A 12,688-nucleotide genomic window follows, 5' to 3' on the forward strand; every position below is an offset into this window, starting at 1 on the left:
TGGTGGGAGCTTATTGCTTATTGCATGTTCATGACCTAATTGCTCAGAATCTTTTTCACTCCATCCTTCCACCTATAATTTGGTCTCCTGCTTCTCCTCATTCCCTCCTCTTCGGACACATATACCCTCTTCATCAACATTTCCTTACTTATTCTTTCCATATGTCCAAATCATTTGAACACACCCTCTTCAGTTCTTTCTTGAGAACTGCACTCTTTTTATTACCACACATCTCTCTTACCCTTTCATTACTTAATCAAACTCCTCACACCACATATTGTCCTCAAACATTTCATTTCCAACACAACCACCCTCCTCTGTACAACCATATCTTCAGTATTTATTAAATGAATATTCTTTTTCATGGTTGTTAAACAAAAATATGTTATATGAGGCTATCTTAAACAAGTTCTCTCTTTATATGTATATATACACACATGCATACTGTATATACTCATGTATAGCCAGATTTATTGCATGTCAACCCAAGATTTTGAAGGAATACCTAACTTATACTCTAAACTCTACTCTGAGACCTACCATGACATGGTATTATTGTGTTTATTTTTTTCTTAATTGTAACTTGTTATTTTTACAACTAGATAAGTGTAATACTTTCCTGTTATATAATAGGTAAGTACTTACTTGACCGTAGGAATTACGTCTGACACATTTTAGTGGTAATGGTAATGCATTATGCATTTCAGAACATACACTAACGTAAATTACTCTTAAAATAGAATTGATTGCAGAAATTTTTATCATACGCCAGAAAACAAACACTACCCTCACAATAATAAGGCGAAGGAATGTGAGCTTAGTATACTGTACATATGAAGCTTTTGTATATCAGTAACACATCCTGAAAATGCCTACAGTAGACTTGCTTGCTTTACTCAGTGATTGTCTCTCTCTCTCTCTCTCTCTCTCTCTCTCTCTCTCTCTCTCTCTCTCTCTCTCTCTCTCTCTCCTTTACTCCTTTATTTTGTGGCTAAATTTCTTTATTTCACAATGTATGGCTAGCAAAGTTAAATATTTTGAATGGGCTGTGTTGTTAATTAGCAGAGGACAAATGAAAGTATCCCCCAAGGTATCAACCCATGCCTTTCATGAAGGCCAGCCACTCTCGCTCACTATTTCCCACTCTGCGTCTGTGCTGTATGTACTTGAAGCCTCTCTTGATTTTCAACCATGTGCAATGCTTACCACTTCCCAGCAACACCTCAATGTGCCTGAGCATCCCTCAAATACTAGTTCTACTTCCCCAAGTACCAAGAAGACTTGGAAGACTTAAGGAGGTTAATGAATGAGTTAGTCGCTGAGTGAGCCAGAGGAGGTATGAGCTGCATCATCTAAGTGCCAATCCATCTGAGGACAGTGACATTGAACTGGCTGACTTTAGGAGTCATACCTGACTCAAAGTAGACCAGGGAGCAGTTCTTCACACTAGATTGAGTAACTTGAAATAAGATATGTTGAAGGAAAAATGTTTTGAAATGATAGAATACAGTAGTGTGAGAGTAGACATGCATTGTTATGTGAAGTAAGTAAGAGTTGTGCAAAAAGTTGAAATTGTTTAGTGATGGAGTTAAAGCAAACAGTTTTGTTTGTTTGTTTGTTTAAGGGATGAGTGAGCTCAGCAGGTGAAAGAAGCATTTATTTATTATTTGATATGGTGAAGTGGGATTAGGATTTTGCTGAGTCAGAGATGAAAAACACAAAAGATGTATCTAAGAGGACTTAAGACATTTGAATATTTGGATATTAAATTCAGTCTCTAATAGTAGTCACATTATCTACAGCTGTTGTAGAGAAGTAAGATTACCATAAGACTGGCAACCAGCTTTGAATCTATGATAATTTTGATCGCAAAACAGAGTTGATAATCAAGGGAATTTTTATGCAATGACACAAAGTAATATGCTTTTGTAGGTACTGAGAGTTTACTTGTTATAAAAGTGTGTCTAGGTTTTAGGAAAGTGGTGGCAGTAACAAACTTGTTTCTCTGGTTAGTAGTATAATTCACTGAAATATGTAATATACTTATATTTTTCCTTACAAGATACTAAAAGATTAGAATAATTATAAGAATTGGTGCACAGGTTTATGATATATTGTATAGATCAAGGGTGATTGAGAGAGAGAGATGGACAGACTTATCTTGTCCTCTGCAGGAAAGGTTGGGAAACTTTGCAGTATGTATAAACTCTTTGTTCAACCGCTGTGAACTTTAGTTGTATTTTATAGTGAGAAGGAAAATTGTGTATTATGACCTAGTCATGATTCACAGGCAAAGGGTTAACCAATTATTACAAGATACTGATGTAATTCAGGCCATTCCATGTGAGTCCTCGGCAAAATCCTCAGACCCCCAAGGAGCTGCACAAGCACTCCTCACGTTCTTCATCCTTTTATCTGACTTTGATGCCTTAACAAGTCACAGATTCATATCGTCCTTCACAGATGATACAAGAATAAACATAACTTATCATCAGGAGAAGACACTGAGATACTTCAAATTCAAATAAACAAAATCTTTCACTGGGGCCACTGAGAACAACCTGCATTTCAGTGGGGATGAGTTCCTTCTCAGATAGGGGAGAATGAAGAAATAAAGAGCAGTTTAAGAGTACTGGATGGACAAAGATGCTGTCATCATGACTAAGCAGTCTGATGACCTTATGAGCTATGGAAACAAAACAGAGAAACAGTTGTCTCTTCCAAAACCAGTGGTGATGCACTTCAAGATTCAAGTGCTCTCACAAATATAATTCTGTGGGATTGTAAAATCATGCAAGGCAGGTGAAGTTGCAGAATTACTGTTCAAAATTTTTTGTTGCCCATATTGACACATTACAGGAATAGAATTATGTCAAACAACTGAAATTGCTGAGTCATTACTCTTTGGAGAGGTGAGAGGAAATTCATATCATTATATCCACTTGGAAAATCTTAGAAAGCATGGTCTTCAAAATATACTTAAAGATGATTCCCTTTGGAATGACATGTGGAAGGCTAAGATATTATCCCAAAATTCCTAAGGGATGATAAAACACAAAAAGAGAAAACACCTTGATCATCCAGGGGTCAAGATTCATTATACTGCTCCTAGCAGTAATGCTAGGACACTGTCAAGAAATTTAAGAAGGCCATGGCGAATTATTTACAGAGTGTACCAAACCAGCCAGGCTATGTTGATTACATGGTTGCAGACTGCAGTTTCCAACAGCTTGGTCAATAGATAATCCAGCTTAATAACTTAGGTCAAGTCCGAGCCGTGGGGATAGGTGACTTCCATCAGCTTGAAACAGCACTACTTATATGAGGGACAACAAAGCATATTGGTTCTATACTAAACTCTGGAGGTATCCAAGACTCCAAAACCATCTTGAGGTAGGGTATACCACTTTATTATTTTTTTTTTTTCTCAATTGGATGAAACAAAATTTGATTAAAAACAATATTTGAAAGTAGAATTTTGTGAGCGTTACTTTTTCATGCCACCAGTGAGGGTGTATGCAGCGTGTGAAGTGTTCGTCTTTCTGTTTGTTATTTGGGCGTTTTGCCAAAGTCCAAGTGATCCTTCAGTTATCGAAGGGGAACTTATTTTTTGATTATTGGAGAACTATATTAGGTGCATTTGTTTTCTGTAAAACTTTGCAAGGGGCTTGTGAGTTGTTATAACTGAAATCCTGATTAGAAAAAAAAATCTTGATGCCATACTCTGATGGCTGTTAAACTTGGATATGAATAACTGAGTGAAAATTGCCTTGGAAATAGCTGTATAGGAATGCTTTTTAAAACTTTACCAATAATGCTGTAGTAGACAATCAAAACTGTTATTAAGAGTTTTGTGTGTACAAGATATTGAATTGAGTACTGTACTTTGCTTAGAGCCTTTAGCTGGAAGATAGTGAACTGTTGAATACTGTACTGTGCTTAGATCCTTCAGCTGAAAGATGTTGAACTCTTTTGAGCACTGCACTGAGCTTTGATGAGTACTGAACTAAGTATATAACCTTTTGCTGGAAGATGGTGAACCACTAAATACTTAACTGGATTTAGAACCTTTTGCTGAAGTTAATGAACTCGTACTGGACTAGGCTTAGAACCTTCTGCTGGAAGATTTTGAACTCTTCATTGCTGTACTGTGCTAAGAACAAAATGCTGAAAGGAATTACTTCAAGATGTTATTTGTTGTTTTTACTGTAGAACATGCATTAACTTATTTGAAACACTGTTAGGATGAAATCTTCTCCATACTAGTCACATGAAAATAAATGAACTTTATGAAAGTTTATCTTTATTGTTTTAGGATACAGATCCTTTCCATATTAATTTTGTGACAATTGTTTTTGTGAATTTTAGAATATAAGGTGAATATTTCTCTTGTTATTAGTTTTATTGAAAAAGGAAGTGGGGATTTACAGATTATGATTTATAATAGTTAGCATGCATGTGACATTGCTAGTGTTAATTGGTGTTGGGGACGTCTTCAGATGAAGATCCACACTGAGGACTGTGTTGTTCCTTCACCAGGGAACAGGACAAGGAGCTGCTGCCCAAGGAAGTTACGTCAGGTCACCAGTGGTACATGTGCCTACCTCTGTAGTCCAAGGTCATGTCCCATCATTGGGCTGCAAGAACAGTGAATTGTGGTCTAAAAGTCGCTGGCAGTGTCCTCATCCCGACTGTGATTATGTGACTCACTGTGAATCAAAGCTCAAGATGCATTTCCGGAGACACACCGGTGAGAAGCCATTTGCCTGCCCGCACTGCAGTTTCAAGTCCGCCCAAAAAGGGAATCTTAATGTTCACATCAAGAAGTATCACTTACCTCAAATGGGTCTGACGTGTCCTAAACCAGACACCACGTTTAGTGATCAGATATTATAATGAGGCTCACAGATATCTCTCTGAAGGTTTTCTCAGTGATGCTCCATATATACAGATTAATGCAAGTGAAATGCATGTATTTAGAACAGGGGTTCTTAACCTATGGTCCATGGACCATCCAAAAATCCAAAAAAAAAAAAAAAAGAGATATTGAATTGAACATCCATTACAGCATAGTTCTTACATTTTGAAGAAAGAATTCATATTTGCTTTTATCTGTGCATGCTTGATTTTACTAGGAAACGTAAAGTTATCATTCCCTCCTGTGCATATCTGTGAGAGTCTGGTTTCCCTGTACTGTTGGTTATTTAAGACACAGTACCACTCAAAGTTGGACATTTGATCTGATCTTCAATTTGCCTTATTGGTTACTCAGCTGAATATTCTAAGTCTGATGGCAGAAAGCAATAATAGGTCTCTCTTTGATTTTTTTTTCCAGAAACAGTTGATTCTTTCTCTTTCAGGCCATTTGTAAAACAGTACACTCTTGCCACCAATACTGTCTCTGATCTGCAAATAGAATTTAATTGAATTTGCCATCCTTTTTCCTCATTGCTTACGTTCTGTGTACAGCACTAAGTTTGTAAGTTATACTGTACTCATATTAATGGACAATTAGTTTTAATGATAATTCTTTTATCAGTTTTAGTGATTGTACTTTTATCCCCCAAATAAGTAGAGTATGGTTCACAGACCAAGCAGGTGACTATAATTGGTTTGCATTCAAGAAAAGGTTAAGAACCCCTGATATGATGTAATAAATTTTGTCAAACAAGTTGTAGAATTCACTTTGATTTTATACGATGAATTTTTATCCAAGATTTAGATATGTGCATAAGGGGATATACATACTTGTATAATGTATTAAAAGTTTTATGGTTCCCAGTTGTTTTTAAAAGTAGCAAAATATGAACAAATTTGATTGATGTGGAAAATTAAACATAACCAGTCATGGGGAACAAATTCAACTTTACAGAAGAGAACACTGAAGAAAATTAAAGATTCCACCAGATTGTCACACTCTTAATAGTTTGTTTTTAGAAATTGGTATGGAAGAAGGGTAAGCATTAACAGAGAAAGAAGCTATTTTTTATAGTAGCAGTAGCAGTAATAAGTGTACCGTACTATAGTATAGTGTATAATACTTTTATTTCTCAAAAAGGCCAGTTATCATATACATTAAAAGAGTGTGATTGATATGGTAGATACATTGTATGGCAGTGTGTTGCAAAGACGAAAGTGTATGTTTGTTATGGTGTTAGTGAGAGGTTGATATTCTGTGTCGTTAGTATGAAGAAAAGAAGGTATAAATGAGAAAGTGTAAGTGAAATGGAAATTTTGCCTGATAAGTCTTTCATTAGATAACCAGTTGTGGATCTTTGGAGCTCTCATAGCACTTAGAAAGTCAGCTGTGTCCACTGGGCTGGAACACCCACCCTCCTCAGCACAGCCTATATACAGTCCATGCCTCACATCCATATGATATTGTTGGGACTACTGTACCTTCAAACATACCCATTTTTGCCCTACCAGATAGCAATCCCTCTTTCCACATGTACTTTAGTGCTCTCAGAATCTTTGCCCCTTTCACTTACCCAATTATTCATATGTATATATATATATATATATATATATATATATATATATATATATATATATATATATATATATATATATATATTCACTCTATTCCTTGCCCGCCTTTCACCCTCCTGCATGTTCAGGCCCCGATCACTCAAAATCTTTTTCACTCCATCTTTCCACCTCCAATTTGGTCTCCCACTTCTCCTCGTTCCCTCCACCTCTGACACATATATCCTCTTGGTCAATCTTTCCCCACTCATTCTCTCCATGTGACCAAACCATTTCAAAACCCTCTTCTGCTCTCTCAACCACACTTTTTATTTCCACACGTCTCACCCTTACATTACTTACTCGATCAAACCACCTCACACCACATATTGTCCTCAAACATCTCATTTCCAACACATCCACCCTCCTGCGCACAACTCTATCCATAGCCCACACCTCGCAACCATACAACATTGTTGGAACCACTATTCCTTCAAACATACCCATTTTTGCTTTCCGAGATAATGTTCTCAACTTCCAAACATTCATCAAGGCTCCCAGAATTTTCGTCCCCTCCCCCACCCTATGATTCACTTCCGTTTCCATGGTTCCATCCGCTGCCAGATCCACTCCCAGATATCTAAAACACTTTACTTCCTCCAGTTTTTCTCCATTCAAACTTACCTCACAATATTTATCCCTGGGGATAGGGGAGAAAGAATACTTCCCATGTTTTCCCTGCGTGTCGTAGAAGGCGACTGGAGAGGGAGGGAGCGGGTGGCTAGAAATCGTCCCCACTCGTTTTTTCTTAATTTTCCAAAAGAAGGAACAGAGAAGGGGGTCAGGTGAGGATATTCCCTAAAAATCCCAGTCCTCTGTTTTTAACGCTACCTCACTAACGCAGGAAATGGCAAATCGTATGAATATATTAGCATGACTATATGTATATATATCTATCCTTTTTTTTTTTTTTTTTTTTTTTTACATATATGACATTTCCTCTGTTAGCGAGGTAGCGTTAAGGACAGAGGACTGAGCTATAGAGGGGATATCCTCTCTTGGCCTCCTTCTCTGGTCATGGCATGGTGCTTGAGGTTTGGTGGAATGCATGTATAGTGCCATTGTTTATAGGCAAGGGGGCCAAAGGTAAGTGTTCACATAACAGAGTTATGTTTGTTGAGCATACCTGGTGAGTTTTATGGAAGAGGTGATTTAGAGGGTGGTGGCATGCACATACCAGTGGACAGAGTGAAATAGTATGGTTTCAGTAGTGATAGAAGATATATGTTTATGTGTATGTATATTCGTATGAAATTGTTGAGAAGTGGTTTGTGCAGGTGGGTCTAGTGCTTTTCTAAATGATTGAATGCTAAACATGTTCAAGTGGGTTTGTAGTGAGAGAATCCTTGCTTCATTGTGTCGGATTTTAGAGATTTTGCTTGCAAAGCAGCCAGTGATTTTTCTGAGTGCTTTCTTTTGTGTGCTTTGCAGCTTTGTTATTTTTACCTTTGAGAGGTGAAAGACCAGGCAGGTGAGGGATAGTTTAAGGGGTAAGTAGATGAATTTATTTTTAGAGGATGCTGGCTACCTACCCCTACTTATAAAAATAGAAAGCTTCAATCTGCCTCACACTTCAACAACCTTTACTAACAGATCCCTCCATCCCCAACAAACATAACACTTACAAAACACATGAACACTGAAATGATACTGCAAGCACTAAATAACTGCCCTTCCAGCTCAGTCTTACATACCACCATATCAGACATACACACACCTGAAACCATACTTTCCAGACATACATGAATCACTGTCCAATCTATTCTCTGGACATCCCCCATCCTTAACTATTATGAACATCAATTCAACACATCCCAAATCCCTTGATACCCACGATGCAACAACCAGAGTGATGACATTATATACATACTGCTCAGTTTCTCCACACACACACACACACACACACACACACACACACACACACACACACACACACACACACACACACACCCCACTACACTTTATGACCCATGTTCCCACCCGATTGATGTGGTCAACTTTCTGAATGCTGTGAGAGCCCCATAAAGATAAAAGGTACTTCTGGGTTATGTAAGTAAATATACTGTGCTTATAAATGGTAAAGGGAATGTATTTGAAAAGATTCAGAACTGTAGTAATAGTGATTTGATTGACAATTTTATAAGATATCTCAGCTTCCAGAGTGGAAAATGCAGTCATCGTAGTGTTGGTGCATGATAGGGTGTAAATCTCTGTTGATAAGTTTGAAGGTAATATACTGTTTAACGGTGTCCTTTGTAATACATAAATTTCATTAGTTTAAAAAAAGGGGCAAGATTTGAATTTTGTAAAACATTAATAGTCAGATGGATGCTAGTGGTTATAACAGTGTCCTTTTGATAAGATGAAAATGTAATTGATTATATGAGTAGAAGAATTGTCTGATATAGTATGTGGAATGAGTTACTGTGGGAGCTCTTGTTAAGAGAATGTAACACTGTGTTTTATAGTGAGTTGAAATCATTATAGGACAGCACAAAATTTTACTAGCATTGTGTAATGAATTGTTTGTTACTGTATTGTGTTGGCATTGTGGATAAAATTCTAAAAATATTTTCTGATGTATAAATTTATGAGAAAGCTGTTCTTTTTAAGTTGTTCATTAAATTTTGTTAGAGGGAAAGGTTCTTGTGTTTCGTTTCATGCTGATTATTTTTTCTGTAACATGATTTTTGATATTTAGAGAAATTACGAAAATATTGTGCTCCCATTTCTATTATACAGCTCCTGTTTTGGATTTTACACAGACTTGTATGATACATTTTAGCAGTTTAGAATAAGAAGTGTTAAGCCAGTTATTTGTTAAAGCAGTTGATCTTGTGATATTATCCACCAATGGAAAATTCAGACACTTCTAATGAAATCCTCTTTAATGAGATTGAATGATGTTTACTGTAAAGGAGTATGTTAAATGGAAAGGAGTATGGACCAAAGTGGTATTTGAACTTTGTGAATGAGCCGGCCATAGTGGCATCTCTCCATCCCGAATAAACATAGATCTGATTTGTATGTATTCTCTCTATGTATGAAATTAGGCCACAGTAGTAGCAATCAGCTAGAAATATGAGTATCTTTCTGCAAATGGTGACAGTAGACTACAAATCACTTCCTTACCAATAATGATTAGAATGAACCAGAATGGTATCACCTGGCAGATAATCATGGACTACAGTGGCATTGTTTACTGCTGATGACAGTAGACCACAGTGGCATGTATCCACCATGCAAGACAGCAGACTACAGCAGCATGTGTCCACCACTGTTAACAGGAGACCACAGTGGCATGTATACACCACTGATGACCAGACCACAATGGCATTTGTCCACCATTGATAACAGCAGACCCTGTGGCATGTGCTCACCACTGATGAAAGCAAATGCTATGGCATTTGTTTACAACTGATGACAGCAGATTTTGTGACGTGTTTGCCACAAATTTCGATATACCCTGTGGCATGTGTCCACCACTGATGACAGTAGACCCTAAGGCATGTGTCCACACTGATGAACTGATGACAGTAGATCCCACATTTTTTTTTTTATCTGTCCACAACTAATGACAACATACCCCTCAGTTGCATGTGTCCACCATTGTTAACAGCAGACCCCAGAGTGTCATCTGAATACCATTGTCAACAGTAAACCACAGTGGCATGTGTCCACCACTGATGATGGCAGATCACAGTGGCATGTGTCCATCACTGATGACAGTAGATCACAGTGGCATCTGTCCACCACTGATAACAACAGACCACAGTAGCATCAGTTCACTACTGATGACAGCAGACCACAGTGACATCTATCCACCACTGACAACAGCAGACACTTGTGGCATGTGTCCGCCATTAATGAGCAGACACCATGGCATATGTCCTACAGTGATGGCAGCAGACACCATGGTATGTGTCCATCACATATGACAGCAGACAACATGGCATATGTTTGCCACTGATGACAACAGACCCTTGGCATCCATACACTGTTAACAGCAGACCCCATGGTATATGTCCACCACTGATGGCAAGAGACTCTGTGGCATGTGTCCACCACTGATGACATCAGACCCTGTGGCATGTTTCCAACCACTGATGACAGCAGATCTTGTTTCATGTTTTCTCAAGCAGCTGACTGTTTGGCATGAGTCCACAATTGATGACAGTAGACTCTTGTGCCATCTGTCCACCACTTATGATAGCAGACCACAGTGGCATGTGTCCACCATTGATGACAGCAAAACTTAAGGCATGTGTCCACCACTGATTACAGCAGACCCTACAATGGCATGTGTCCACCACTGATGACAGCAGACCACAGTTGCATATGTCCACCACTGGTGACAGCAGACCACAGTAAAGTGTCCATCACTAATAACAGCAGATCCCACAGTGGCATAAGTCCACCATTCATGATAACAGACTACTGTGGTATGTGTCCACCACTGATGACAGCAGATCCCACAGCATCATTTGTCCATTGTTGATGACTGCAAACCACATTGGCATGTGTCCACCACTGTTGATGACAGACTGCTGTGGCATCTGTCCACCATTTATAACAGCAGGGCACAGTGGCATCTGTTCACCACTGATAACTGGGCATGGTGGCATCTGTCCATCACTGATAACAGCAGACTACAGTGGCATCTGTTAACCACAGGTGACAGCAAATCACAGTGGTATCATATTGTTTTGTGTGTATTCTTTGCAAAACAGCTGATTTATTTCACATTTGACTAATATGGAAGGTGGAGTGGTTAACATATGTTGGACAGTATAGGCAGGCATGTTATATACAGGGCACTTAAGAATTGTTACTGGCTGTCTTTTATAACAGAATAAAAATATCTGACAAGACATACTGTGTCCCTTCTTTTCCATGTTTATGTTTAGAGTTTGGTCTGATCTTAAATATAATAAGATGTTTCACATGCCTTGGTTCAGTCCATTGACAGCACGTCGACCCCAGTATACCACATCATTACAGTTCACTCTATTCCTTACACGCCTCTCATCCTCCTGTATGTTCAGGCCCTGATCACTCAAAATCTTTATCACTCCATCCTTCCACCTCCAAATTGGTCTTCTGCTTCTCCTTGTTCTCTCCACCTCAGATACATGTATCCTCTTTGTCAACCTTTCCTCACTCATTCTCACCACATTTCCAAACCATTTTGTCACACCCTCTTCTGCTTTCTTAACCACACTCTTTTTATTGCCACCTATCTCTCTTACCCTTTCATTACTCACTTAATCAAACCACCTCACACCACATAGTGTCTTCAAACATTTCACTTATTCCAACACATCCACCCTCCTCCGTACAACATCATCTATAGCCCATGCCTCACAGCCATATTATATTGTTGGAACCTCTGTTTCTTCAAACATACCCATTTTTGCACTCCAAGATAACATTTTCTCTTTCCACACATTCTTTATTGCTCTCAGAACCTTCACCCCTTCCCTGTGACTCACTTCCACTTTTGTGGTTCCATTCACTGCGAAGTCCACTCCCAGATATCTAAAACACTTCACTTCCTCCAATTTTTCTCCATTCAGATTTACATCCCAGCTAACCTGTCCCTGAACCCTGCTGAACATAATAACCTTGCTCTTGTTCATACTATATATAAACTTGCTATAAATTTCAAAGCATATGTTAACTTGCCTTAGAGTCTCTCTTGTATAGAGAGAATAGAGCCTCTCTTGCATCGGGAGAACAAATTCAAATCTTGCTGCCTGTCTTCATATGGTTGTTAAGGAAAGAATCAGTTTACTTGGTCTTTGCTACAGTGCTTCCAGTTTAAGAATATGCTTACATAGGTGAGTGGGGTGGGGGGCAGAACCGCACTGCATACCTGAAGTGGGGTCAAACTAAAGTTTGATATAGTGGCAAGATCACGCACCTGATTTTATATGTAAAGTTGCTGTTATTAAACTCCTAATATCCTATTTTCCATCTTGGCAACTTAGTTACAGTGCTGGGAGAATTTGAAGTTGAGCGACTGTGTAAAACCCCAAAGAAATGTCAGCATCACAGCATGGGTTGGGTGCAATAAATACTTAGTGGGTAGTCAGTGGCAGTGCTCAGTATGTCATGAATGCAGCAGCAGAGCCAGTGTTATATATAACATGCAGCAGCA

The 12,688-nt window shown here is 38.4% G+C and overlaps 1 protein-coding gene across 10 annotated transcripts in view; it reads left to right on the forward strand.

Moving 5' to 3' along the window:
- Window positions 1-12,688, forward strand: part of LOC139766521 (uncharacterized) — a 185,941-nt gene that overhangs the window by 91,813 nt on the left and 81,440 nt on the right. The window contains exon 7 of one of the 10 annotated variants that reach the window (XM_071695282.1): window positions 4,540-4,750. The exons of the other annotated variants lie outside the window; for them this stretch is intronic. Within the exon in view, the coding sequence (XP_071551383.1) occupies window positions 4,540-4,750 (211 nt within the window). The remainder of the gene's footprint in view (window positions 1-4,539; window positions 4,751-12,688) is intronic. 10 annotated transcript variants of the gene reach the window in all.

This window comes from Panulirus ornatus, chromosome 58 (assembly GCF_036320965.1).
Source record: "Panulirus ornatus isolate Po-2019 chromosome 58, ASM3632096v1, whole genome shotgun sequence".
Classification (NCBI taxonomy): Eukaryota; Metazoa; Arthropoda; class Malacostraca; order Decapoda; family Palinuridae; genus Panulirus; species Panulirus ornatus.